A 24523-nucleotide genomic window follows, 5' to 3' on the forward strand; every position below is an offset into this window, starting at 1 on the left:
TTTTATATTTTTTTTTGTCAAGTTCGGCCAAAATACTTTTTTTCACTGAATATTAAGGAGACCTACATAAAAAAAATCAACACAGCCGCACAGAAAGGTTCAGGGACTCTTTCCAGCTTCAACTTCAAAGAAACAGGTTTGCTTCTGTTTTGTTCAATGGCAAATATCTATATCCTTTCATATAAAAATGTTTCCTTCACATATAAATAATGTAAGGCCTTTCACTTCTCCCTCACACCACAAACGCAGCCTTGGAACAGTATTCGTATAGATTAAATCATTAATGCATTTTTTTTGGATTGTATGAACAGGACAACACAAACCTTTGAAGTTTTTCAGATGGAAAACAAATCTAACAAGTGTGGTGTGCATTTATTTCAAAACTCCTGTATCTGTACCTGGAAGTGTGATGCAGTTCAGCTAGTTGGTTTTATATGTAACCTATATAGGGATTTCAGTCCATCTAGGTGTGATTTAACTTCTGTAAAATGCAGCTTTGCTTTAAAGGTAAGAGATGTTTTCAAGATGCATTCAGAACGAACGCAGTGACTGCGGCAAGGGCAATGGTCTTAATTTCATAAAATAATATCCCTATGCAAGCCACTTGGTAAAGGGCGGTAAAGCAGTCAGCGGTGAATCCCATGTGATTAGAGGGGTCACTGTTCCTGTCTGCTTCTACCTGATAGAACTGAGATGTTGTCAAACATCAGCACCACATGGAGAGAGCAGAGCGGTGATTGCTAAAATTAAAACGAGCTGAAATTTCCTGTGAAATCGTGTCGCGGCTACTAATCAGGGACTAGTTGCAGTTGTGAGGTAGGTTAAAGAAATGCAGCCGAGGAGAAGCTTTTTTTCAGTCAAAATGAAACACAGAGGAAATAATGATAACAAAGGATGAAATAAGGAATCCTCTGAGGAGGTTTTTAGGTGGCTTTTAAAAAAGCTGTTTTAATTTAGCCTTAGACTGTTTGTCAAACTTCCTTCCCTCCAGCTCAGACATCCGTCTGTTGCCGCATCCCCCCAGCAATGTTGCTCTTTGCACAGGTTCTACAAGGAGGTACCGCTGAATCAGACTGTCATCCAGACCCACCTCTGGATTAACCAAAGTGGACTCTTTTTTTTTAAGTGCTTCTGGGGTTTTTCCAATAATAAATGGTCTCCCCAAAGTGATTTATAAGATGTGCATTGAAAACAGTTCGCAGCAGTCTGTACTGCTACGTTTCACCTGTGCTTTTATTGTGAAATGCCAATATTGAGACCTTGACAGGAAATCCTATGGGGGTAAGACGGGAAACAGCACAAACTACAAAATACAAAATTTCAGCAACAGCTGAAATTAAAAATGATTCTGTATTAAAAATAAAATTAGCACAAATGACAGTTTTACCTGCACAAATGAAGTAGCACTGAAAAAGTAGATGATTTTTATTCAATTCTGAGCTTAATGGGGGATAGTTGAGCTGTTGATTACCTAAAAAATATCTCTAAAAGAAAAGTAGTTTTTATTTTTTCATTTTTACAAATTCCAACTACACAAACCTGCACTAATGAAGCACTAACCTAAATAAATAAATAAATAAAAATAATAGCAATAACCATTCAGTCCATTTGCGGGTGTCAGCTTCATGGCTGAAGCTCCTCCTTTTTAATGACGCAGTCTGGGGTGTGAAAACTGTGCACCTGAAACGCAGAGCGGTGAACTCCCTGCTGGAGTAACGGAAATCACTGCAGACAATACGTTCGATCTGAATGCACTTTTGCAGAAAACTACTTAAACAGGAGAATGAAGGCAGAGAAACACAGCAGACAAGTCAGGCAAAAGATGTGGAGAAGTTTAAAGAAGTGCAAACCTACCAAAATATGGCCATCTACTGAAACTGACAGATGAAGGAAGGAGAGCATTATTATGATTGTTAGATATACAAAAGCAGATGGTGACTTTAGAGGAGCTGCAAAGGTCCTCTGATTTTATCACCAAGTGATACAATCTCCCGACAAGACAACTATTCGTCAACATTCGACCTTAAAAATCTTTCATTGCAAAGTATAGTTTAGCTTCAACGACACAGCAAACCGCATATGTGTGTGTCTGTCTCATAGAATAATGCTAAAAGGTTGAAGCCTGTCATCATATTCAACAACTTCTGAACATTTTTAGGAATATAAATACTTCTGTCAGGCTCCGTACGTCCTTTCCCTTTCCCCTCACCACAAATTCAGGGAAAATCATCTGAATAAAGCAATAAAAAGCTGCAGCAGAAGTCAATAAGGACTTTGTCATGCATTAAAGAAAGATATAAACACAACTGTGTTGATTCTGTCATCTGATTGACTTGGAGACAGGAAATGATTGTTGCTGGGCAGACAGAGAGACTCATAGCTGAGGCAGGAGAAACCACATGTCCAGCCTCAAGTGAAAAAAGCAGCGCGAGTATGTTTTTGTCTTTTCAAAAGGCTGTAATTTATTTCATTCACGGCACCGCAGTTAAATGTTTCAGCGTATTGTGGGTTTTTCTCCCAACCGCAGATTAATAGAGTTTGAAAAAAAAAAAGTTATATAAAAGGGAGATTTTAGAGAGCTAAAACTAACATGCAGGTCTATACACACCCTTAACACACACATTACACACTCAGTGTTCAAGAGGCCCTGTCTTCTTAAGTTTTCCTGCTCTGGTTTCCATTTCACGTCCTGAACTGGAGAGGCCTTGGTCTTGTTGTAAGGGAAAGGAAAGCAGAGGTTGTCAGTGGAGAAAGAGAGAGGGGCCCCAGTTTTGGAGGAACGGCTGTCTGGCAGTGGAGGTCAGCCCAAGGGTAGAATACTTGTGTCGGAGTCACAGAGAGGTGAGGAGGGCTGAAATCATGTTAGCTTTATTCTTCCCTCACCCCCCCTCCTTCTTCTTCTGCTCTCCTGTCCTGACTGGGAGTGCATAAATTCATTTAATCCTGTTTTTCTGTGGATTCGCTTAGCCGTTTGGGCTACTGCTGCTGCCTTGTTCTCTAACCACAGCCCTCGGGGTGCTGAGGGGGGGACTGAGGCAACACGGGGAGTGAGGCAAGAGGTAGTAAATGATAATATCCCTGAAAGGAGTATGGAGGCCAACAATGACATAAACAAAAGCATTCAGGAGGGGACAGGAGGCCAAGATGGGGTCAGGAAAAAGTGAGAGAAATCTAAAATACTATTGCTTAGGCTCAAAGAGCTCAAAAAAGAGCTCCATGGATGCAGCAAAACTATCACTTTTTATTTAAAGTCAGAGTATAAAACTAATAATTCATTTTTGCATTCAATCCATAAGATGTCCTGGTTGTAGTAGGGGCATTCAGATCAATTTGGTGCAAATTATTAACTGCCAAAACACTATGTAATCAGTGTATGTCGATCTAAGTCTGTTGTTGCCTGATTGTCTCTAGATCATACTTTGTAGCCTACAGAGGAGTTAAGTGTCTCTAGCCTGTTTCTTTACACTGTGCAAGCACAAGGCAGCAAATCCTAAACAAATATGCCTGCCTTGTGGAACTTTTACACAGTTTGACTTGAAACCATCAAGCTAGATAAGCAGCCTTTCTCAGGATGTGGAAGTTCCGCTAACTAGTTTCAGACTCTGAGCCCTGCTACGTGCTACTGGGATGTAAACATTTCACAGACGTACAGCTATGCCTGCATGACACCAGTGTGCTGTCAAATCAGACGTCTCCTTCAAGAGGGTGGCTAACCCTCTGCAAGTTTCAAGAATGATTTGGAGCTTGGCCGTCAGTCCGGGATATGGATGCTGAGTTTAAAAGCTCACTGGATTAATCCAGACTTTCAGTTGAAACAAAAACTAAAGAAAAACAGTTTTACGTGCCCTGGGTTTCTTTGGCTTCCTTACTGCCATAGCTTTAGCGGCTGCTTTTGAGAAAAGGTTTCAAAAATGGGTTATTCCCAAAAGACAAGGAGCACATGATGCTGAGGTAAAATGCCAGAAACATGGAGGAAAAAAAAGGTATGACAGATGTAGGGTTATCAGGTTTGGGATTTATGACTTAAACCCTGCCGTTGGCATTGCTGTTCCAAGTACCGTAGTACAAGTGACACGTAAAGACAGCAAAGGAAACATTGCTGGAAGCCGTCACCCAATGATCTGCTGACACTGGTGAAGAGCCACTCAATAGTTTGGCAAATTTGAGGACTTCGTCATTCAATATGACAAAAGAAATTAAGTTTTCTTGGTAGCTTGCTTAAAGCAGTAAGTTTCATTTGAAAAGAAACCTGTCCCGTTTTAGGAACAGATTTTATCCTGAGGAACTCTTGGTCTGACGACAGAAGCCGCCACGAGGGAACCCAACGAGGAAGAGCCTCGGCCAGGGTCCCTGTCTTCAATGTCTGACAGCAGGCCCAGGCCGACAATGCACAAACCATCTAAGATGGAAATCTATTACATATAGTGGAGCCCCCCATCCTTTGGGATGCATCGGCACTGGAATACTGGAAACTAATAAGGTTGTACTAGTAGCAAACAGGCCATATGAAGCAACAGATCCATTGTATCATTTCATTAAAACATTTAAGCAGTGAGTTGTATTTTCTTTGACATGCACAGCAGTTTGCTATAAATAATTTGGATTTAGTAACTTATGATAGTTAATTGGAATGTAACCTCTATTTGACTTGTAATGTTTCCTTTTTATTGCTGTTAGGCAATATTGTGAGATGTAGTCGACTTTCTGCATAATTTAGCCTGTTAAAAGCCTTAATGTTTTCAGTCTGTTAGAGATTCTACTACTGATAGCAAGTTTTTCCAGTTGTCCTATTAACTGAATAGTTTCTGCATTATGCAGTATTGTATTTTTTGTCTAAAAATTAAAGTGATTGTAATGTTCCTTTTCTCCAGATCCTGTAGCCAGCAGCACATTTGACTCGGTATCGGTGGTCGGCAGCATAATTGAAGCTTCCCTGGTTTGCAGTTTTCCACAAGCAATGTTAAGCATGTATGAAGATGCAAAAGAAAGTGCTTTGTTAGACTGAGAAAGATAACAAACCTTTAGGGTTACATGCAAAACACCATCCCAGCCAACATGTGTATGTAGTCCTGAAAACATCATTCATAAAATAAAAGGTAGTAATAGTGTATAATACTGCGGGGATGCTTTCCTTCATCTAGGACACTGAAGCTGGTCAGAGTTTATGGAAAAGAGGCTGGAGTTAAATAGAGGGCAATCATGGAAGATTAGAGAGTTAATAAGACTTACTATTGTGAGAGAGGTTCACATGCTAGCAGGACAAAGGCTCAAAACACAGTCTGAGTTAAAAGAGATTGTTTGGATCATGGTTTAAAATCACACCATTCAATATAACTTAATTTAGTAAACTAAAGGGGACTGTACAAGAATCCCATTCTATGCCCACCTAATACCCATCCAGCCTTTGCATAGCCTTTATAAGGCATGAAAACATTCTTCACAGTATGTCTCTACAAGCAATGCTTAAGCTCAGTCAGACTGGAAGGAAATATATTGTAAACCTAAATATTAAATATTTTCAAAGATTCTCAGTAAGTTTCAATTCTCGAATTAAACGTAAATACGGAAATAACATGGGGGCTAATAAAGAACCTGCTAACAGCTGCATCTTGGGCTCTTTGTTCAGCAGAATTGTTACCCTAATGGGCTCAATATGTAAAGGCTGGCAGCTGCGAATCTGCAGCAAAGAGTTGCTAATTACATAACCTATTTGGAATGTGTTTTTTTAATTTTATTTTGAAAACCATGTCTTACTTTTTCACTTTACAATCATTACATTGTTTGAATCCATAACATAAAATCACAATAAACTTTTGTGAGGCTTGTGGTTTTAAGATGGCATAATGTGGGATATTCTAAGGGGTGTGAATACATTAGCAAGACACTATAATCTATGCACATGCATTTAAAAACCTCTTTACCATACTGCAGAAACAGACTGATTGATTTGTTCAATGTGTGAAGGAGAGCTTAACAGCACTGCCCAGAGCACAAATATTTTTAACACCTTCGTGGAGTCTTAAAATTCACACCTTGCTGCCTGCTTTTCTTTCCTACACATAACAAATCTTTTCTGTTTCCACAGAACACTGTGTCTCATTCTCTTGCCGCTCCAGAAACTATAATCTGATCGACCGCATTAAGCTTTAATCAAGGTTGTTTATAAAGTAAGAAGTATAGAGAAAAACATCATCAAACTGCAGTCAGTCTTAGCTGTGGAAAAGATGTGACAGCGTCGTGCAAAAATCACCGTAGCAACAAGTTTTTTTGCATGTGCAAGGTCTCATTCAAGGAGAAATGTTTGTAGTTTTACTTTGATTTGCTTCTCTGGCTCTGGTATTAAGATGTATCCATGGTCAAAATTATGTTTATTTAAAACTAATGGATTTATTGTGGAGGAGAAAGAAAACTTTGCTAATTATACAAACTAAACCTTTGCATCGGTGTGTTTTTAGACTCGCAGCTACTGAACAACGCAGCTAAAGAAACTTGAGAATCAAGTGACAGTATTTATTAACCCACACTTGAGTTTATGAGTTTGGAAGTAGATATAATTTGCACGGAGGCCAATTAAAGAGGCCAAGTGCTAAATCGTGTTCATAATATTGAAACACAGAACCCGCAGAGAAAACTTTAAACAGAAGAGCTCTTTAAAGATGAGAAGCGGGGTTTGGCTGAAAAACTAAAGTTGTTATTGCTGTTTAAAATAGAAAAACAGAATCTGAATTAATAAGGAGCAACACCAAAAGGTTTGTTCAACAAGGAGCTGAAGCAAACAACAACCCTTAATGTCTATAGATAGGCTGATGCTGATGCTAAATGGTAATTTGCATATTTAATTTTAACTGTAACTGCATTTAATTAACATGAACACGAAAACAAAAGATGGATAATTAGTCAAATAACCTTAAAATATGTAGATGACATATTTAGCCTTTTCATCTGGATGACTAAATACATCTTTCTAAAAGAAGTGGAAAGCCCCACATGCTGGGAAAATCTTCATTCCACTGAACTGTTCCAGAATATAATTCATGTATTGTTGCTGTATAAGTTTCCAGTACATCTTAGGATGAATCCAGCTTTAACTCAAATACCTCTAATGAAGTAGAAAAACATCCTTTATGTTAGGAACTAATAGTTGTATAAAAATCCCCCGGGGTTATTTTTTTTATTGCTACTTTATTTGCTTCAGCAAGGTTTGCTTGGTTACTTGGAACTGTGTGTTATTGTCCAAAGGTTCCCGTTTCTTTAGGGTATAAATATGGTGTAACACATAGTAGCCTTTTACTACTAAGCTTTGCTGTCACTACCCGATCCGTCCCAGAAACACGTGCACATACGTCAACAGATATACATCCGGGTGTCCATAAATAATGTAATTATGGTACTAAAATTAATTATTTCTATCCTTAACTCACTAAAGAATGCTAATACACATCTTTAAAAAATTTTTAATGACTTTTGTGAGACAATTTTGATGCTTTTTACATTTTATTCATTAAACTGCTTCTCTGATGTCATCATCGGACATGCTTAGAGCAGTCCGGCAAAATATGATTAAACCATCTCTACCTGAATTTCAATCGATTCTTTCTTTAGATTACGCACTATATAGCATAAGGTTAAAATGAAAGGAAAACATAAAACTCAAAAAGACTAGATTTATGTTTAAATTCAAGCCGAAAAAGTTAGCTCCCGGAAGTAGCGTAGGATCCTATTTCTGGTTCAGATCGGGCAGAGATGAGTGATAAAACAGAAAGGATTTCAAGGCATTTATTTTCTCAGAAATACATTATTAACCTTTAACACATTATAGTTTAGTACGCTTACTATTTTTGGGGAGAGGAAAAAATATCATTTAGGTCTTTTTAACAAAATAAAAACAAGGGCGACCAGGATGTATATCTGGATGCACAAATGAGCTCATGGCGCAGACGCAGAACGGATCGTGCTTTCGGGATGGAGCTGATAACCGATCTGGCAACCAAGCTGGAAGAGGAACCATATTTTTTTTAGCAAACTAACAAAGAAAGTTAGTTTAGTTTAATCTCTTTTCTAGAGACTGAACAAATCGTAACTCCTTAGTGTCACCCGAAAATCTTAAAAAAAACTAAATCTATTGTATATGTTTACAAAAACAAAGCAAAAGGTGGATTTTGCAAAATGTTTTTACCTGGAAAAGCATCTTATGCCTACTGTTATGCACAGTGGGGGTTCTGTGATGCTTTGGACCTATTTTGTTTTCGATAGTCCCTAAAACCTTAGCAGAAGTAAAAGGTCATAGCTATAGCTTTTGTCACTGAAACAGTTCAAAATAATGCAACATTATCTCATACATTGAGAGTAAAGTATAATTACTGGGAAAATGTAACATTTTTGTTTTGTTTTCTAGCCTCATTGATGCTTCTTAAGACCCTTTACTTTTCATTCCAGTGGACATGTACAGGTTTGAGGGTTTATGTTTAAGTGGGACTCTATCCTCAACGGTATGTGCTGTACCTTCTCTCTTCATGCCCATGGCCAAGCACTTCTGGTAGCGACAGTACTGACAGCGGTTCCTCTGTCGTTTATCGATGAAACAGTCCTTGTTGTCACGGCAGGTGTAGGTCAAATCTTTGCGCACAGTCCTCTTGAAGAAACCTTTGCAGCCTTCACAACTGTAGACTCCATAGTGTTTTCCTGGGGATAGAGGAAGGTAGATGATGCTTACTTTGGGTTTAACAGAACATTTCTTGGATAATATTCATAAGGAAATATGGAAATAATTGGTTAAACATGAGTATTTATAAAATGGATTGTCACTTTGATGGATTTTAACAGATATGATCAATAGGTTCAAGCTGTGCTTTAAATATCATATCATTTATTACTATATTAACTACACAAAGCAGGATAGCAAAAAGATAAATAAATTATTATCCAAATGTTTAATTTTGTAAAACCCCATCCATCGTGATTTGGTTGTTTTTATAAATAAAACAATCTTGAAACTTAAAAAAAATTTACATTCCCCACATAACCTTAGCTTTTAGTGCATCTTATTATTGTTATTTTATGTCTTAAACCAACAGGAAAGAAATTTAACTGTAAAGGAAAACTATTTATTGCATTAGAAGGTTTTCTGATCTTTGTCGCTTTACTTTATTTTGAAAACTTGAACAGATTTCCAGTGTAGCTCCATGGCTAGAGAATTCACTGCACCAAACTATAATTAAAGCCCCCTGTGTTGTAGGGATGCTTTTTTCAGCAGCTATATAGAACAGTTTAGATTAAAGTCTAACGATGTTAAAGTGACCTCAACCTAATCAGTAATCCATCACAGAATTTGACAACTGTTACTCACAGATGCTCTCCATCCAGTCTGACTGAACTTTGGCTTTTCTGATAAGAAAAACCATCAAAGTATTCATCACTAGATGTAAACTGCTACTAGAGACCTAGCCCAAAATAATTACAGCTGTTGCATAAAGGGACTAAATGCATATACATTTAACACATTGCACCATATGGATATTACATCTGTTTTGCACATTTGGCAAAAACATCTGTCTTGCTGCTCTCTAAATCTGCACATTTATGTGACAGAGGGTTTTGAATAAATAATTAAAAGGAACTGCTGCACTCAAGCGGTGCTCAAAAAATGCAAAAACATTCAGCGAACCCCAACCAACTTATTAGAGCTATGTATAGTTGGGATTACATACAGTACAAAGTAAATAAATAAAGAGCTAATTTGTAGTGATGTGAGCGGCATAGGGGAACTGTAGTTTGGCAATACAGTACTTTATTGTTCTATCAAAGTTAAGAAACTCTAAGTTCTTAGTTTATATTAGGGTTGTGAAAGGAAACAACAACTCACTGAAGACCACTTCTACCAGGTCCCTGTTCTCATGTCTGCACCTTTCTCTCACTTCTTTTGTGATTTTATGATGGATGGAGCCCATTTGCCATCCTCAGTGTTGTTCAAACTGTTTCTTTGTTCAATCTCTGCAGCTCAGACCACCAGAGAAGATAAATAAAGCCTTTGAGCAAAGCCAAATGAAGCATGACTTGCTATTTAACACTGTTTTGATTCCCCCCTCCCCAATTAGCTGCAAGCAAACGCCAATGATGCGGGATGACAGCAAAATTCACCTAAACATTGAGGTTAAAAGTTTTTCAAGTCATCCATAGAGAAAAGAAATCTGTTTGTTTACAGTTGAAAAAAGGAAAAACTCCAGGAAGTTATTTTCTTTGGCGTACAATAATTAATTCTTAGATATTCCTCTGGTTGAAGCGGCTGAGTTAATTCCCCCCCATGATTATCATCACTTTGGATGGAAGACGTTTTATCCGAGATTTAAATAACTGCCCAACAAACAACCTTTGAGCATTTAAATTTTCAAATTTAACTCACAGAGCTCGCTATGATTTGAAAAGTTAAATCTGAGCAGGAATACCAACCCAGTGTGATATTAAAGATGCCACTGACACATCATATGTATAACCGCCTCTTTAATGTTTTACACCTTCAATTTAAAAGCTACATTTAAGCAGAGTTTGTGCGAAAATGATGTCATCAAGTATAAAACGTATAATAGATCAACGTTTATTATATTTTGTATTCAGCTCTGAACAATAATATATTTCTATTTGATCCAATTGGTTTTTATTATGGAAATCTGTTTGCATTTGCCTCCAGCTGCAGCTCTGTTGAATGTCTTGCAGTAATGAGATCGCCGTTGGCCTGTGCATGCTCTCCCGCACACACAGCATTTCTCTATTTCAGCAGAAGCTTAGTCGAAGTTTGGTTTCCTCTAACTATATGATCTTTTGACTCATGATTTATGTCTTTTCTTAAGCACCTTTAATGCTGCAGCCTTCATGTGCTTTAACCCAAGTCTGGTGTAACTCTGGCTTCTCTACTGCATAGTCAAGATTTCTGAAGAATTACACTGACTGATGTCCTTCCAGCAGGAGTCCCAATGCAAGAAGCGGCAGTGTGTAGTTCTGCCAGAGTGGTCAGTTGGGTTGCTCTCTTCCAAAGATCGTGTTTAGATCTCCTTAGGAGGTTTTTTTCAGTGTGGCTCCAGAAGGATTAAGCAAGATTTGGGGTAGTCTGACTTTCTTTTAATTAGGTAATAATGAGATATGGTGTCATCCAGGCTGTTTACAGATTGCTCAGACTTTTCTTGTTATCAACAGCATACAATGATATAATTGGTGCATAACCTTAATGTTAGGGTCATTTTTTTTCTTTTAAATTGAATATGATCCAAAGCTAAAAACACAGTTCTGTTTCTTGCAAAGTTTTGACACAACATTGGACCAATTAATGTTTTTCTGGCACATGTGTTATATTATTAGGATGTTATGGTCTTAATAATAATGCTGACTTGAAAAGGGTCCAGCAATCAGTCACCCACTCCCTACACATGGAGTGAAAGCCACCAAAGGTTGTTGCTAAAGAGAACTGTTATCAGTGAACTTTGTCGAGGCATAACATTTATAAAGATAAAAGGAAAAAAATGCAGTAGCAAAAAAGTCTTTAGGCAAATAAATTGGCTGCAGTTCCTGCAATCTTTTTAACCCACTCCTGAACAGAAGACCATTGATCTGTTTCCATCTAATTTAAGCAAACGTTTAAAATATTGCAATAAAGAAAAACGAGAATTAGGCATTTTTTCCATCAACTGGTATATAGCAAATTGACCAGGCTACACAAAACATCATGTTTTCAGAAGTTGATGTAACATATTGCTATAATAAACAGGAAGTACTGGCTATAATTAGCATGGAGCACTTGAAGACCAGGGAGACGTTTTCAGCAATTTGTTGCTATCAGGCAAGTTCTTATTGTTCTGTGATATCAGCATTTACTAAGAGGCAAGCAGCAATGACATGCTCCAAACATGGGAAAACAGCAAATCACTCATTGAAGGTAAATTTCTGCTACGTCAGCACCTTTATGCCGAATGCATTTCCATCTCTCATTTCACATTTTATGGCAAACAGAGCTGTTCCCGGGAAAAACAGAGCTAATTTTGGCCAACCAGATCATGCTTTCAATGTGACAGCCTAGTTGTTCTCTGGTCATCGTATTTAGCCTAACAATATTATTATAAAGCAAATTTAAAAAGATATAATTTGATCCAAGCTTCAAATCAAGTTTTTCTTTCTTTTTTTTTTTTTTTTTTTTTTAGAAGTCACTTTTTTATAGAGAAAAGTAAGAATTTTTTTGTAAAAAAAGAAGTTTTTTTTGTCTAAGAACTTTTTCTGACGACACTTAAAAATGTGCATTAAAAAAATTCAGTCTTTGAGATCAATGGTTATTTTTTGTTAGATCAAAATATTTAATTCTAAATAAAAGCTCCAGAGTGTGTTGTACTAAACCAAGCAAAGTGAGCTGATTGCTCACTTTGCTTGGTTTAGTACATTTGCTAAAATCGATTAACTGTATAATTAATACACTGTATATGATGGTGACAGCAGTGTTTCAAAGAAAATGTTTTTTATTCAAACCAATTCTTGACAAAGTCCTAGATCTGTATGTCATGTGGTTCTTAAAGCACGAACCCAAGTGTCTAGTAAATCTAAACTTTTAAGTGTAAGTTGCAAATATGTTTCTTTTACAATTTTTTCTGTAACACTTTTCCTTCCACACAATTTTCCAATTGTATATTTTCCACCAACATTCTTTGCCATTTGAATTACCTTCCAACACTTCAACAGACTTTTCTTTTACCTTCTCAAGGTTTCAGTTATGGCTGTTGCCTGAGGAAGTTTCCACTCGATTGTTTCCTTCCACTCAATTTCCGGATTAACATGCATGGATAACAACATCACTTCCAATGATTTACTAAACTAAAAAAAATTAACTTTTAATAACATTCTCATTTATTAAACTGCAGTTGAATTCTATTGACAGCTGTTTTGATGTCACTCACCTGAGGAGCGGTCTCCACAGATGGCGCAGATGTGTTTAGTCAGGGACAGGGCCGTGCCTGAGGGCTGAGCGGGCACCTTCATCACGCCATTGAGTCCCAGCGGAGGTTTAATATCCTCCGTGCTGCTAACCGAGTTCATTGGAGAGTTTAGCTGAAACATCAACACACACAAAGACACACCGAAAGGTCAAAAAAGCAGCACCTCTGAACACAAAACCAGATACATTATTCTCCTTGCTGCACTAGAATCGTACAGAGATAAATGATGCAATGGAGAACACATTACACAAAACAGACATGTCGAGTTTGAACAAATTGACTACACTTCAGAAGAATAAAAGAAACTACATAATCTGAATTTTCAACAGTCCCAGTTGGCCTTTTTTTAATGGTCTTGTGGTCTATTTCCTCCCTCCTGTCCCTCCCCTGTTTAAAATCTAAATCTGGCGCAGCAGGATGCAGCACCACTCAAACCCAGAAACTCTTTTATTCATGCCCCAAACCAGGCCCGCTGGCTCCGAAATGTTCGGTACTAGCACAGCTACGCTGCAAAATTTAACAGCACAGCAGAGTAAAGAGGCAGGACTTGTTGCCATAGCAGAGCAAAGTGTAGCTTTTAAATACAACTTCAGCTGCTGCCTGATACTTTCTGTTTAAAAAAGGCTTTGATAAAATACATCCTGATGAGGCCTTCTTTTAAAAGTGAAAGGCCAGAGGAGGCAAATTATTGAACTGCCTAAATGATGCTCCCAGAAAGGATAAATATGGATCAGACACATCATAACTTTCAAAATGACCAAATGCAACACATTAAATGGTTACAAACTAGTCAATATAACTACCTTATTACAAAATAACAACTGTATAATACAAACTGACACAACAGCCACACACTTTGGGTGTAGGACAGAATCTTAATCACTAGATGATACTCAAGACAAAAGAAACATTATTTCATGAAATAACTGTTAGGCCTTGTTAAAAGTCATCTGACTGAAAATGTTAGCTACGTTAAGGAAGAAATTAGCTCTCTTGGATATACAATAGAAAAACCTCACATTCCTTGCATAAAATAAGGATGTTGAAGCTTTACTTACTGTATTAGTCAGTACTTTCCCTGGAAATGTCACATTTAAAGCTAGATTTGATAGTGTACAATAAATTCAAAGACTTTTCCAAAAACTTTTCATTTACTTTTTTTTTTTATTTGTGCAAGATTATTGTTGATAATTGTCAATGTAGGGGTCAGTCTCAGACAATTGCAAGCCTAGATAAATTAATCAATTTAAGACTAAAAAACAATTCTACTCCAATAACTCATCAATACAAATGATGTTTAAAATGATGTAATAATGTAAGGGAAAAATTTTATAATTGTGTGCACGTTCTGGTATATTAAAGACTATAATAAAACAATGAAAATAAAGAAATATCCAAACTGAAGGTAGCAATTCCAGACAGAACAAAGAGTTTTCCAAAGAGATTTTCATTTTAACATAAAACTGTCAAATGTCAGGGTAGGTTTAGGTAAGCCTGCGTACAAAAAAGGGAACAATCATTTTTAATCAAAAATTAACTGTTGTTTTTTAACAAGCCTGTCTGTTATTCAGTGAAGTTAATAATGATTGATGGAGTAGCCAAACATTTTACTCAAGTAAAAGTAGTGGTATTTTACTAAGATATTACTCAAGTAGAAGTAAAAAGTATGGTGCAGTAAAACTGCTCCTTAAAAGCAAATTTTTCTCAAAAAATGACTTAAATTACTGTAACTTAGTAAAATTAATGATGCACTAAACATTGTAGGTGTACAGCTTAAGCTTGATTTGTATGTTTACTGCAATAAAATGTTTATCTAATTTCAGGAAGTAAAATCTAATCATTCCGCCCCCTTAAAAAATTCATTTTAGGAGTTGCAGATATTTCCGCTTTACAGGTGTCTCTTTTTTGTGCTAATGTATGTATCTGCATAATGCAACTAAGCATTTTTCATTAGACCTTTCAGCTACAGGTTAAAAAAAAACTCCCTTAGAGTTCTACAGAACTTCATATTGGTGTTCTCACAGGGGTACATGAGCTGCTGTAGCTCCAGGCTGGTTTTTTCATATTTTCTAAACTCTAACAGTGCAGAATTTCAAGTCCTGATTAACGGCATCAGTATGTAAAAAAAAGAAAACACAACTTATATATTTCTGCTTGGAGCTACTGCATGCTGCACCTCCATTGACAGAAATACTCCTAACAAGAAGCTTCTCCATCACCTGACACAGAAAATTCAAAATGTTATTTTTCTTCCATATTTCCATGTGGCTGTATGTAATTCACCGTGACATTTGGAGAGTCACAGGAACTCTGGGAATATGAGTAGAATTTCAGAATGAAAGGATTTGGGTGGGTTTGAAATACCTGCAGCATCTTGACTGACGAATCCATAAAAAAAGCAGATTTTACTCTAACAAGCTGTATAATCAGCGCCTGGTTTGCTCTTCATGGATTTTTTTTTTCCACAGTCGTACAGAGAATTTTAAACAAAATCAGATTATTAGAGTTCAAGAGCTCAAGACTTTTATATGGAAGTAAATGATTTACTCAATGGAGAGTAAAGATATTTCACCGTTTCAATTATAGAAATGAACATTTTCATATTTTACAGTCAAAAAACTAACATCAAATCTATTGAAAATTAAAAAAAAATGTCAGAAATTTGTATTTTCAATTGGTATAACAGAAACATGAGGAAGATTGTTAGTAAACCTTGTTTAACAGACAACATCCACAAGGATAATAAGAGATGTAAGCAGTAATTAGATATTGGAAAATCTAGTGAAAGGAAAAAGTTATAGAAAAGGGGGCCACTTTCATGTCAGTTTCTGTTGTTTCTTTAGAGCGTATTAAATTTCCTTAAGTCAGCAAAGCAACATTAAGGTAGAGATAAGGTATCCTGGGCTCCCTTTACATGCTTACAGCTCCTCCAATGCAGCATTTTATGGGAAAGCAGTACAAATAAAGTTCATATAGAAGTGGTTCCCAATCTTGTCCCTCAAGGACAAGCATGTTTTAGGCATCTCTTTATGTCTCAATTGAAATGTGATTAACATGCATTTACAGCTCTGGATGTCATGCAATTAAAATTCTCTGTTCTGGAACAGAGACAGTTTCAGAATGTACGGGGAAGAGGACCAGGGCTGGGAACCACTGCTGTAGAGTACACTGAGATACAGTTAATTAGACCAACATTTTAGTAAAAATTATTTTTTATTCCTCAAGGCTAACCTTCTTAAGAAAAAAATAACAGCAACAAACTCTTTGATTTGTGTGTTTATTATAAAAAAATTAGAAGGTTCACCTTTAAGGTTAATTTACTAAAGTAGAAGACTTTTAGGGTTATGTTTCATAATTCTGAAAATGCATATTAAAATATATAAATATTCTTTAGTTGAGAGAACCAAAGAAAATGAAAAAAAAAAAAAGATATCAAATGAGCTAAAAAAGCTGCAAACATCACATGACTGCATGTTCATTCACAGGATCACACACACTCAGTATGAGGTCTTACCTCCCTCAAATGCCTGAGTCTAGTTTTTTTTCCTACCCCCGTAGCGCAGCACTCGCAGAGCTGTCTTCTCAGCTGAGATTGTCTCTAAAAACCCCTCTGTCTGCCTGACAAAAAAGATTCAGCCTTTCACAGTCTATTTTCAGTCAACCTGCAACTCAATCGCAGCAAGATAGAGGCAGCAACCCACGGCGGGGTGGGCAAACCTGAGGGAGGAGGGAGAGGGGGGTCTTTCTTTCTCTTGTGCCCACGGCAATAGAGACAAGGCAAGGGGATTAAAGTAGCTCAGGACTAGTTCTGGAAATAGAATATGTGAGCTCCCCCTTACAGCACACACACACGCATATATGTGACCCCTCATAAGGAGCTATACCAGCTGTGTGTACAACCACACTGCCTTGAGAAACCCCTGATTTGTTTCCCTTCTCTGAACAGGCTGTTAAAGACAAACAAGAGGCCTCAGCCTAAAACTTAATCACAATATAGAAAAGAGGCAATCATCTACAAGAGCTGAAATGTAGGACAAATAATATCCTGAGGAGCAATGCAGAACGTGAGCTTAGCAATGCTTCATGAGCTGCAGGTGTTGTGCAATGTGCTATGAAGGACAACGAACTGGTACACTATCTGCTTATGGGTGTCAGATTCTTCATAGAGCTGTTGGATTAGTTTCTATGTTCTTGTTAAACTTGTTAAATTGAATCCTTCAATAATTCCTTATATACGGTCATTGGAAAGATTGAACTATTAAGTTACTGAAACAGATATAGTATAAAGACAGATGTTGTCCTTTGAGAAAATAGAGGACGAAAATGAAAGGAGAGCCAAACCAGAGAAAAGCACTGGAACAGCACTAGAGAGATTTAAACTCCTGATGCACCACACCTCCCATAGATCTTCACTCGGTTTATTTTTCAAGGGCACCTTGGTTAATAAAAAGGAACTGATCTTCCACATTTCTTTTTAAAACACTATCAGAAAACCTTTCTATGGTTTTCCATAATGCAGGAGGAGCAGCATCTGTAGAAATAGAGCGTTCTAGACCTCACTGCCCTCCTCTGTATCACTCGCTGCAAGCTGCTAATCTTAAGTATGATTCATTTCTTAGCTTTAATTTACTTCTGCCTCGAGGCGTGAAGCTTCAAGATGTTTAAAAATAGAACTTCAAGTGGCAGGAAGTTACCGGCCAGCGTTCAAATCCCTGCTGAAAGAAAGGAGAGGTCTAATTGGCCGACTCTGGAGAGGTGAGGACAGGGATCAGGTCAAGATGTCACCTGGAGATAACCCTCAGTCCCCTTTCACCCCTGACACTTTTGTGGCGATCACTTCCTCCTGAAAGCAAACTGATCCTACAGCTCGGCCGAGCACGGGAGGAGGAACTTTCCTCTGTTCGCTGTGGTTGTTTGTGTGTGAGAATCTTATCCAGACACGCATCAGTAGAGATAGTGGATCAGGTTTCACACAGGGGGGCCTGTTAATGGACCCTGGCTGGTCTCTATGCCTTCAGGGGATGATCGCAGTGAGACAAACTCCAGGCCCCTGGGACGATTTGAATATCAGCCTGAAAGACACCTGTTTGAATGCAAACAGCTCATAAACAAACACAAACACACACAAAGGTCTAAGCATCCATGCAGACAGGAGAAGTAGTCTTTTATCCTGCCTTTTTTGTTTTAATTTGGGTTTTTGCAGCTTTATCAAATTTTCTGTATGCACCTATTAAAAAAACAGTTATGATTCTTGATGGTCATATAGAATTTCAACTATTACTTTCTTTTTAGGTGTATTTTGTTAATATATTTATCAGTTTCAATCAACGAAATCTTTCATGACTTAAGAGGAATTATTTTATGCTGAAAATACCTATCTTGGGTGTATAACTCAATATCCATAACTTGATATCCATCCCAAACAAAAGTAGTGATAGGAAAGTCTGCAGCACATTTGAAACCAACGGAAGATTCACACATCTAATAATCTGGTGAAGAGGATTTAAGGAGAAACATTATCTGAGAAAATAATCTAAGAGACCTAACAAAAACAACTTATACTCTCACAAATTAACCTGATGAGAATACTTTTGGACTGTGGCATGAAACCAGAGTCTAGATTTAAAATACTTCATATAGCTGATTTACCCTGCCCTAAGTTACTTACCCCCCACCCAAAACAGCAAGTAGCTGCATCAAAACCAAAGACCAGTTGTAGGCTAAAGGTAATCTCAAAACAAATGTGGCCTTTGTGTTCTTTGACACCGTTCACCATTTCCTTTAGAAAAAGGATGCACCTATGAAGAAACCAACGATAGTGCATCAACATCAATGGAGCTTTTAAACATTTAAATTATCACCAATTATCACTTGTTCTCTAAATCATCTGCATCAGTGGAGACAGAGACTAAGTGAGCATTAAATTATTTATCAACTCTTAAGGCTCTTTTTGTGGTGTCATAAAGATTACTTAAAAATCAGACTTTCCTTTAGGACATCATCATTAATGTTGTCACTGGGCTCTAATAAAGAAAACCCCTCTCTGTTCTCTCCTTGTGGTTTAGTAGCAGCAGACATTATTCCAGACAGCTCGGAGGTTTACAACACTCATCTCATGCTGTGCCACAACAGATAAAACAAAGCTCTGCTGGCTCAGTTCATGCATGTGTCTGTATGTGTGTTAGAGAAAGAAAGTCAGTGTGTTTTGACAGAAACTTCTCCAGCAGGAGAAATGAAAAAAAGTGGCCTTTTTACGAACGCCATCAGAGCCATAAAAGCCTTGAACCTTATGGAGCACAGTGGGAATACGCAGTGACTTTCAGCAGTTGTATCACCTCAGCGTGGCAGTATCTAAGGCTGCATTTTCTTTAAGTGTTTTTTAGCATTTTCTGACAGACAGAGACACAAAGCTTGTGCGTACTTCATTCATGCATTTGTGTATTTTTATTACGTGTGCATTCCTGCATGTGTGATTTTATGTGTGCAAGCAGACAGGACGGCAACAGATAGTCCTCCATGCATGCGTGTGACTGTGTTCTTTCAGCCTTGTGCTAGGGCTGATGAGCATATGGGAGTCTTTTATAGGGAACAGATCCACTGATGTGGACATAAGTCACACTGTCCATTACGGACACTCTTAAAAGTGAAACTGTGACAACCAAAAAAAAAAAAAAATAGAGTTCAAGTGAGAAGAGAAATCAGATGTGTGTGTAGGTGTCTGTTTCTGCTAAAATACCTTTTTCACCGACAAGTGCTTGGGCCTTTAGTGAGGATGCATGCCATATTTGTGTAGGGTGTCTCTGGATTATTTTTGTAGTTGCAACTAGAATCTATAAAACTCATAAAACTATTCTTAAGAAAGTTTGCTGCTGACTCCTTTAAACCAAACTTCAAGTGTCAGTCTACAATTTAGAATATAAAAAAGGCTCATAGAAATGGATGATGGCCAAACAATAATGGCTTCTGTTTCTACTAATATGCTGGATATCTCTAGTGTTTGTGTTTTTCTTTTTTTTCTATGCATGGTCTTGGTCATGAGCTTTTGAATCGTGACCAAACATCTCTCGGTCTGTCAATCTGTCCAAAGGTTATTGTTTCAGAAGTGTGTGTGTGTGTGGTTTGGTAAAGAACAACTTGCTCTAAGTCAAGATGTCTTTAAAGCAATCAGGTTAAACATGTTTTTAGTGTTGAGGGCAGCCTGTTTGCATGTAAAGTTAAAGGTGGTTCAATCTCATGAGGTTTTAAGACATTTTGCGGCTTCTTGTGCTGTGCATTTTTACGAATTTTGTGCATTTAGCGCTATCCAGTTGGCTTGACGCACGTAAAATGCCTCTAGAATGGAAAATTAGAACTTTTGCAGCTGAATGCGGAACAATATAGAAGGACTAAACTACCCTTTTTTTTTTTAAAGGCAGGTGTTTTATACCTTTCTACTTCTGAATAATTGTTTTCACTTTAATGTGATAGTAATCAAATTATTTGGAAATGGCACGGTGACCCTTCCCAGATTGACAGGATAAAGACTTTGCTTCTCAAACATTAACTCTGATGATTCTGCTCCAGGGTATCATGTTAACACACTGTAAAACCCCAGCTTTCATTTTACAAAATTTAATTTAGTTTACATATGTTTGATTTCTGAGGATTAATTATCCAAGCCCCTGAGTAAGAAAAACTTGACTATAAGACCTATGGAGACAGAGAGGATGTATTCAGTTCTCACAATAACTATAGTGGCAATTATTTTCCATAATGGTATGATGTAGGATTAAAATACATTTAACATTGTTTGTTGCCTCTGAATAAATTCATGCTCACAAACAACATTTAATGTATTATGTCCAGTTGTGCAAGAATTGGGTCCAAATTATCCCTTAAGTGTTTTCCCATTGGTTAGTTTGCCTCCGTCTGCCAACCTTTTCCTTCCATCTGGCTTTATGTGTAAAAAGCCAAACAACCAACCAACCAACCAAACAAACAAACAAAAAAATAAAATCAGCTGAAAGTTAGACTTTGAAGTTGTTTATTACACTTTGTTATTAATTGTGAAAGTATTTAGGATGTGAATTTCATTCTTGATCAGACACTTCAATGTTTTCTACTGGAGTATATATCATTTGTTAATCTTACAGCAGAAATGAGATCATGTCCAGGGATCCGTTTATATTTACAGTATGTAATCATCTGGTTCTAAATCATAGTGTGCTCGGGTTTGTTACATGAGAATAGACAGAGGACAATTTCTTTTGTCAAACTACACATAATCCAGTAATAATTCAAGAGGTATTTTTGTGTCAAAACCACAACGGCGTAGAGGATTTCTTTGATTAATTCCTCCCTGTCTGTTTCTGAGTAGATAATGGGTTGGGTAAATCCCCTTGCAAGTGATCCAGCTTTAAAAAGACGTCTTTACTTAAAGTATGTCACATGGGCACCGTGTTCAATATATTTAATGACTGTTTTATCCTTGAATATAAAAAGTAAACATATTTCTTTCTGCTTCATTAGTTCCTTCAACAAGAATGAAGCTTGATGAAAGCAATCTGAGGACAACAGTCACACAGTCTGGTGTTTGCTGTGTGTTTATAGAGTTTTATGTAGAAGCTGAACTAGTCTTTAAGAATGACTTTCCATTAGGCGTGTGGGAAAAAAAATCGATTTGGAGATATATCCTGATTTTGACTGATCAATATAATATTGATCTTTTAACTCCTAGTACGGATAAAAAAACAAAGACACAACAACATTTTTACCTAAAACAATGAGGCTAAAATGGGCTACCTCTGCACCGCCACTATGGTAGATAGCACCGTAGAACCATTTTGCTTTGCAACGAAGCACCATTTCTGTAGTTGAGGCAGTCGCAGTGAAAAATGTGGATGGACTCAAACCAGAAACAACATGGATTCTGATGAACATATACAGCATTTGCTTTTTTATTTATACATTTTGATAGCTGGGAAAAATATCACGATATATAGTGATATTGCAATATCGTCAAAATATCGTATTGTGACCCAAGTATCGTGAGACGTATCTTATCGCCACAGAGATGCCAATACTCACCTCTACTTCCCATACACCCAGCAGAGCCAGTAGTTGCTCATTCCAGCCTGATAATCTAATCTAATAAAATAAAAATCTTCACCATTTTGCAATCAAAGGCACAACATTTCTCCACTGAAGATAGTGTTTTTACCGCTTTTTAGTATAATGCTATATTATGGAGTAACTAAATCTACTGTATACCAACAAAATACTCAACAAAAAAAGCAACGCACAGCTAAAATATACGACTGTGTGTAGATCTTCTAAAGATCTTAGGATTTTAAAAGTTATTAAGAGAAATAAATACATTTTGGATGGAGTTCTAATTCAGTGAGAAGTATCTGTATCTGACGAGGCCAATTTGAGATTCTGTTTCACATTTACATCAGTTTTTTTCCTCAGTTTTTATTGCAGTATGTGCTTATTTATGAGTCAGAAATGCTTTGGGGATGCTGTTCATGCATAATACTAAATTAATTGGCCAAATGAGGCCATCTCAGTTTTTGCAAAGATGTAAACTGTGTTTCTGGTCCCTGTTTGCGCCTGTTCTTCCATCATATTATATCTCAGTCAGTTTATTTTGCTTTAGTTTGTGACAATGAGAATGATAGAGATAAATCACTCAGTTAATAAAATAATTATTATAATTTAAAAAAAATCTAAGATATACATTAGTGGGAGAGGCAAAATGACTACTGCATTAAGAATGGCCCTTCAGAGACATGCTGTGGTGGGCAGGTCTGCCCACAGTGTTGCAGAAAGATCTCACCTAAGATGCTATGAGGCCTAAAAGGTTTTTAAAGCTCTAAAAAAGTCTTCCCCTGAGGGATTTAGAGAGGAACCCTATGTGCCTGCATTCATAGAGCGCTGTTTGAAACTTAAACCTAATCTAAACCCAAGTCTAAACACAAGCCAAAGCTTTTTAAACCAAATATATAAAAAAAAAGTTTTTTTATCAATATGACAGGTCTAACTTATAACTCTTGATTTACACTTTAGCTGATTCATTGACAGCAATACCTGCCTTTAACTCTTTAAATTATATTTGAGAAACCATATCTACTATATCCAAAAAAATACCTTTTTTAAAGCTGATTTTTCCTTTATCAGATCCATTTCTCAGGACAATTGCTTTCCTTCCTGTCTGTATGCACTGACCTGATATTTAACCTGCCTCTTTTCTTAAAGCAGCTTAAAAGCACACCATAGTACTAAAATAGTTAAGGTAATATTAAATCTTAATGCTGCTTTTGACTCGTAAAATATTGTCAGACAGATTTAACCATATTATTAGAATCAAACTGATCTCGTCTATGCCACGTGACAAACGGCAGTCTGTGAATCTTATTGTTGGATCTTCTATTTTGTAAAAGGTATATATTATGGTGTCCCTCAAGGTTGGGTTCTTGGTACAATTATTTTCTCTGCATATTCTTTATTTTGGCAAAATGAAAAAATACATTTAAACATGTCTGATGCTGTGCTGATGATGGACAGCTTCAAAATAAACATGTTGATGGTAAAGAACAACATGATTATTTTGAAGGTTTATTAAAAAAAATGTTTAGGATTAGCAATCTTCTACCGAAACTGGGTAAAAATAAAGTAACTGATCTTGGATGGATACTTCCGTCAGAATTACACGTCATCTCAGAACATTCAATCACCCAAAACTAGCTTCTTTAATTTGACAGCGGTTGCCGTTTTTTTTCATTGGTCCCCAGAGTAAGTAAATGTCTTTCCAGCAGAGCATCTTTTGGGTAAAGAAGGTCAGGAGATTTGCAGCAAAGACATGCAGGCAACAAGTATGAGGCAAGTGCTTGATGCTAAATGTAGCAAAATCATTTAGAAAAGTTTCAGTCATATGTAAAATGCCATAAAGAATTAAGGCTGTTCTGGAGGTGAGAGAGGGTCCAATCCAGTACTAGCAAAGTATAGCTACAGTATTAAGTTTATCAGAAATAATTTATTTTTTATTTCTGGTGTTATCTGTATGCTTTATACATCTACCCATCATATTTTAATTCCTGCCTATTCTTTGAGTAAAACATTAATTTTACCTTTTTGTTTGAAAAGGGAAACCTTAAAAATGTGTCTTTACCTTACATTCTTCAGTTATGACATATATAATACCAAAGCAATACATTAAAAGTCAAATAAAGCTATGGCATGTCTTCCACTGTTTCATTAAATAGTAGATAAATAAAAGTATGTTTTGAGTTAGACCCTTGAATCTTTGCTTTCATGCCAATTCAGAGATTCTTTAAAAAAAAAAAAATTTGCTGCATATGCTTCAGACTAAAAGCCCTCTATAACAGGAATTTGTATTTGGTTCCAACAATGGCTCGATTATAATATGGACCAGATGTGGTACAGTCTGCTCTACTACTCAAACTAAAGGCTTGTATCAAATACAAGCAAAGCCTCTCTAAACAATGACTTAAGTGCTGTGTCCTAAGTACCACTGAATTGAACCATCACATTAGCTGCAAAACGGGGTAATAGGG

General features: G+C 36.9%; 1 protein-coding gene across 4 annotated transcripts in view; it reads right to left on the reverse strand.

Annotated features, from left to right (window-relative positions):
• Positions 1-24523, reverse strand: part of rxraa (retinoid X receptor, alpha a) — a 136833-nt gene that overhangs the window by 21202 nt on the left and 91108 nt on the right. For 2 of the 4 annotated variants that reach the window (XM_038268293.1, XM_038268295.1), the window contains exons 4-5: positions 12930-13089; positions 8503-8682 (exon numbers count right to left, since the gene is read on the reverse strand). In XM_038268293.1, the coding sequence (XP_038124221.1) occupies positions 8503-8682; positions 12930-13089 (340 nt within the window). The remainder of the gene's footprint in view (positions 1-8502; positions 8683-12929; positions 13090-24523) is intronic. The other 2 variants (XM_038268294.1, XM_038268296.1) reach the window with 1 other exon arrangement.

The sequence above is a fragment of the Cyprinodon tularosa genome, unplaced genomic scaffold, assembly GCF_016077235.1.
Source record: "Cyprinodon tularosa strain WSP-4 unplaced genomic scaffold, ASM1607723v1 ctg7, whole genome shotgun sequence".
NCBI lineage: Eukaryota > Metazoa > Chordata > Actinopteri > Cyprinodontiformes > Cyprinodontidae > Cyprinodon > Cyprinodon tularosa.